The sequence below is a fragment of the Saprolegnia parasitica genome (genome assembly GCF_000151545.1).
Source record: "Saprolegnia parasitica CBS 223.65 unplaced genomic scaffold supercont2.283, whole genome shotgun sequence".
NCBI lineage: Eukaryota > Oomycota > Saprolegniomycetes > Saprolegniales > Saprolegniaceae > Saprolegnia > Saprolegnia parasitica.
Genome location: NW_012156677.1, coordinates 8,705 through 13,929, shown reverse-complemented (window position 1 = coordinate 13,929; position 5,225 = coordinate 8,705). Strand labels below are relative to the sequence as shown.

General features: G+C 56.5%; 2 protein-coding genes across 2 annotated transcripts in view; both read right to left on the bottom strand.

Moving 5' to 3' along the window:
* Window positions 1-253: 253 nt before the first annotated feature.
* Window positions 254-2,954, bottom strand: SPRG_16366 (hypothetical protein; the record flags this gene model as incomplete). Its single annotated transcript, XM_012355663.1, has 15 exons — window positions 254-417; window positions 460-618; window positions 677-808; window positions 959-1,022; window positions 1,067-1,357; window positions 1,408-1,490; window positions 1,540-1,641; window positions 1,690-1,749; window positions 1,798-1,879; window positions 1,929-2,147; window positions 2,195-2,332; window positions 2,387-2,420; window positions 2,467-2,635; window positions 2,685-2,878; window positions 2,944-2,954. 15 exons carry the CDS (start codon window positions 2,952-2,954, stop codon window positions 254-256), a joined length of 1,902 nt encoding a protein of 633 aa, XP_012211053.1.
* Window positions 2,955-4,918: 1,964 nt separating this feature from the next.
* Window positions 4,919-5,225, bottom strand: part of SPRG_22368 (hypothetical protein) — a gene marked incomplete at both ends in the record, with an annotated part of 1,533 nt that continues 1,226 nt past the window's right edge. The window contains one exon of the mRNA XM_012355662.1: window positions 4,919-5,209. Coding sequence (XP_012211052.1) covers window positions 4,919-5,209 — 291 coding nt within the window. The remainder of the gene's footprint in view (window positions 5,210-5,225) is intronic.

Genomic DNA, 5,225 nt, shown 5'->3' with positions numbered 1-5,225 from the left:
CCACGAACAAATCGCCGAAACTGAGACACAGGAGATCTGAATCGGGTTGTCTTCGTATCTCGCACCAGAGATCACCAGAGATTACCATGTGGACCAAGCACATGTGCGACGATGACGTGTCTGTGTCTGTCATCGTCTGGACAGGAGAGGCACAGACGCCCACATACAGGCACAAATCCCACTCCCGCCACTGTCAACACATCGTTTGGATTGTCAACGGCTCATGGGTACGTCGTTGATATAATGCCACGTACTACACGGTGGAGGTCGTTGTCGTCGTTGTCGTGATTGTCGTGATCGTTGTCGAGAGGGTGCTGTACGGCGTTAAGTACCCGCAATCGCCGCGCGTGCCCACGTTGCCATAGCCATCCGAGCTCAAAAAGTAGTCGTAGCAGTTGCAGCGCCCGAGCGTCCGATCTATCACAAGCTCAGCAGTCGTGATCACAAGCACGAGTGTACCGCAGGTGCCACGACCCGAGCATTCGAGATTCGCTTTTGTGCCCGCAACTGTCTCGGTCACAGTAATCGCCGGTGCCCCCGTCGACAGCGTCAGGTCGGTGTCAGGCGCGATCAGCAGCGGCAAATCTCCTTGGGCATATGTAAATCGAACCGTCGTAACTAGCAAATTCATGAAGACACTGTGAAGTGGATGAGATTCGTCTATGCAAATACCAACGCCAGTGGCACTGCAAACCGTCGTCGCGCCACCACCAAAAGTCACGGTAGCGGATACGATGGATGCCAGAGCTTGCAGGGCTGTCTGCACGGTGGCGGCCGTTGCGCTTGCTGATATCGCGCTTGTTGTATGCTGCCGAAAAGCAGCGTGAAGAAGCCACCGTCAGCCGTGCACAATATTTGTTGTTGCTCGTCGACGGTTCCCGAGAGGTACGGATCGTCGCCATATGCGCATGAGCCTTATCAGGCCGCATGAGCCCCATGGAGGGATCGTATCGCTTACGCGCCGAGCAGTCGTAGGCTTGAAAGTCGTTCACAGCACCGACGTACGGCCCCATGTAGAAATTCTAGACGCTTGGAGTCACGAAGGATACAACTATGAAGCGAGTACCTTTTGGCAGTAGCAACCTCGGATTTTGTTGTAGTCCCACGTAGGGGCGTAGTTGGGGGTGTTGCCGTACGTTGCGCCGATGAGCACCCCGTTGGACGACGAAAGCGCTGCCAATTGTTGCATTGTCTTGCACGACCCTTGACCACTGCACGCAGGCGACCCGGGACACGCGACTAAATCAACGTCACTCAACCGCGAAACGAACGACAAGGGCAATGTACGCAGATCACAGGCGGCGCCCGTGAAGCCAGCTTGACATGTGCACGTGCCTGTTGAGGGATTGCATATGCCCTATGCGTGAGTTGATGAGTCCAAGATCCCTCTTTGAAAGGTTGAAAAACCCGATTCGAGCACGGAGCGACAGCGTGGGCCGTGTTGGTCGCCGATGCACCGTCGAACCACGCCGCGCCCGTGGGACAGAGCACTACGAAACATGTGTTTTTTGGCGAGTGCTCAAGCATAGCCATCGGTACGGTTGGTGCAATACGCCCCAGTGTACGGCGGAATGCACTCGCAGCGGTATTGCGTGGTGGCGTCACACGAGCCTTGGTTGTTGCACACTTTTCCGAGGACCGCTAGAAAATGCCCATCATTAGCAGGCCAACACTGTGCAGATTATATACTGGGGCAAGCGGCTGTCATGCCAGCGCCACAGTCGCCCAATTTGCCTGGGTTGCCGGCGCCTGTTATGAAAGCCACGTGGCATACTTGCGCATTCTTGACGGGCGTACCGTTACTGCTCGTAAACCCGGGAACACAAGTGCAGATGCCAGTCGAAGGGTTGCAGTCACCCCGCCCCGAGCACGGGAGACCCTTCGCAATAGAATCAAAAACAATGCGGCACATGTGCTACGCGTTGCACCTCGGTGGTGCCCGCAGCTGACGTTCCGCCGTACGTTCCGACAGCGCCCTTGGAGCTGAGCGTGATCGTGTTTGTGCCAGACAAGACACTGCGGATCTGGATCAGCGGCAGGTCTCCACCGTTGTTGGTAAATGTGATCGATGCCGTCGTTCCCGTCGTCGAGCACACAGTGGTGCCCGAAGAAAGCGATACAGAGATTCCGTGAATTGATGTCAGCGCCTAGTGCAACGACTGTGGTGAGTTCCATACCACGAAGGATCTTGTACCAGTAGCGCGTTGGTCAGCTGTGTCGCCGTCGCCGACGGTGCGATATTGGCCGTCAAGAAGCCTTTATAGTACAGCGCAAAGTACCCGGTACACCCGTTGCAGAGGCAGTTTAGCAGTTGCACCTCGGGCGACTGGCCCTACCCACGCCCGCCTTTGAGGAACAAAGTGGACGCATTGGCGTTGTCTGCTACTGTCGTGAGCGGATCGTCACCCACGGGACACGTCCTAAATCACTAGCAATGCATTCTGTCCGGAATCGAGCCAAAGGTACCGCTGCGAGCAATCGTAGCCAGTGTAGCCGTAACTGCACTGGCACCCAAAGATCTTGTCGGCGTCCCATAAGCTGTAGGACGTCGACGTGAAGAAGTTGATGCCGTCATTGGCGGACGCGGCGTCGCGCATCGAGATGCAGTGGCCACTCTGGCACGCTGGGCACGCCACTACGCCGAGGATGCTTAGCCTTATGTCTCCCATTAACAGGCCGCGTACTGAATTCGCAAGCGGCCCCCGAAAAGCCCGCGCTGCAATCACAGACACCGGTTGTCGGCGAGCAGAGACCCACGTTGGAGCACGTTGCCGGTGCATGGGCCGTGTCGACTGCCGACGCGAAGTCCCACCACGCATTGCCGGTCGGGCACGCGACGTATTCACAGCGTGGTCCCGTAAACCCGGCAAAGCACGAGCTACGTCATGTTAGGAGAAACAAGTAATCGCAGATGTACCAGCGGCGAGTTGCAGTGTTGCAGACGCCGTTGCCATTGCAGGTATTGCAGAGGTTGGCCGCGACGGCGGTGACGGCGGCAGCGAGAACGACCTTCCACATGGATCGGACCGTTCAAAATTGCAACGCCATCGGTTTCAAGCCACGTTAAACATAAGGTTAAACCAGAGTAGTCAGTTTAAACACCAACTTTAAGCACGATTCGAATTGCTAATTGCACACAGGACTGTAATTGCACACGTGCTCACCAAGCTCCTGGAGCTCGGCGCGCTGGCCCATATCGTGCACCAGAGCCGCCAGCCGGACCTCGAGGTGAAGCGCAACTGCGGGTACATTTTGGCGCTCGCCGTCGAGCACCACGAGTTCCACGACGACTTTGTGCGCAAGGGGGGTATGCAGATCGTGGCGCATCTCGCGTCGAACCGCGAGTACCAGGTCAAGCTCGTCAGCATGGGCGCGCTCCGACCGCTGATCGCGATCATGTCGGTCAACGCCGAGCCGCGCCACTACGCGGGCCTCGCCTTGCTCAAGCTCGCCGACAACTACGAGAACCCAAGGTCATGCCCAAGGGTCGGCACAGTAACGATGGCGTTGGCGCAGGTGCGTCGCGCATGGCTGCCACGACCGAGCAGCTGCAAGCACGCAAAGCGCGCGAAACCACCACCGAGTACATTGAAAAGAAGATTCGCGCCCAGACCGATGCCAGCGGATGAACCTGCCATCAACAATGTCCTCGTAATATACTTTACATGTCAAAGGGGGAGAACGCATTATACGTGTTTTCTCGACAATCAATCTCGTAGATCTTGCATGCTGGCACGTTGCAGCCTTTTCCCGGTCGGCGACCGTCCCGTACGACGAGCAAGTCCCGAACTTCCCCAAGTACCTTTTGTGCGATCCATCGACAGCAATGCGTTGGTCGTCGAGGCCGTGCTCTCGGTGTCCAGCAGCCTCAAAACGACGATCCAGCCCGACGAGCTTGCCATTACGTTGACTCAATCGAGCCCGCGCTGCCTATCGACCGACAAAGGCCCCTGTCCATCGATAGCGACTTGTAGTGGGCCGTTGGAAAGGATCCCAGCATTTTCCAACGTTTCTTACATTTTGGTCATGCACTGCTAAGATAGGCGTGAGGTTTTTCGATCCGAAATCGAAACTTTAGCAACCTTTTTAAATCGCTTAGATCTTCTCAGGGGCGCTTTCTCTAGCTATTAGCGCCTCGTACCGGCCCACAATCGCAGCCATGGTGTCGGCGCTCGCTTCATGGGGCGCATCGGAGGCGTCGTTGTCGTCTTGGCTCTGCTGGAGAGCAGGGTTGCAAGGGCGGCTTGCGTCGGCCTATCTGGCAGTGGACCGGGCTCAGCGTCCTACAACTGCTGTGAGCCATGCTGTAAAGTGTGAGTGCAAGGGCTTATGCGTTTGCTGCCTAGAGACGCAACGCATCGATATTACACCGCCGCTATCCAAGCCACGCTTCGTAGATTGATTAGCTTGCACCCTCGGCCATTTGGCTAATGGGCAAATGGGTGTATTTGACTTTCAACCCTAACACTGCTTTTTGCTACAAGTTGGTCTCATGCATACCTTGCTCTTCCTTGGCGGGTGGCGCGTACGATACATAAGCCATGGACGCGCGCCGCTCCGTCAAGAGACTGGGATGTAGTTCGGCCTTTTGGCTCATGTTCAGACGGGTGCATTTGACGTTTAACCCTATTTAAATGAACCATTTCATCGAGCTTCTTCCTTGTGTTCTTTGTGGCACATGCCGAGCGTTGCCTTATTATGTCGGCCTTTTGGCTAATGGGCAAACGGGTGTATTTGACTTTTAACCCTTAACACTGCTTTTTCTACAAAATGGTCTCATGCATACCTTGCTCTTTCTTGGCGGGTCGCGCGAACGATAAATAAGCAATGGACGCGCGCCGCTCCGTCAAGAGACTGGGGTGTGGGGGCCGAAGCCCCTGAGCCCTTCGATGTAGTTGTTGAGCAGCACCCATCTTGATCACGTGGGAAACGCGTATCGGAACGAGTCGCGGAGGTTGGCGTAAGCGGGTTGCGCGAGCAGGTGGTCGATGACTTGACGGAGCGCGTCGATCTTGTCGTCGGATGTGTTGCCGGGCCGGAGCCAGTGTCGAACGTGGGAAAGCCAGCGAACGACGGTGACGCCAAAGACGTACGTGGCTCGCGGCGGGCGGCCGTCTTCGTACTTGACGCGGTTGCGCAACGTCCAAAGTTGGTGGAACATGACCATGACGAGGCCGAGCCCCAAGGACTCGATGTGCTCCCGGGCAAACTCCCACTCGGGCAGG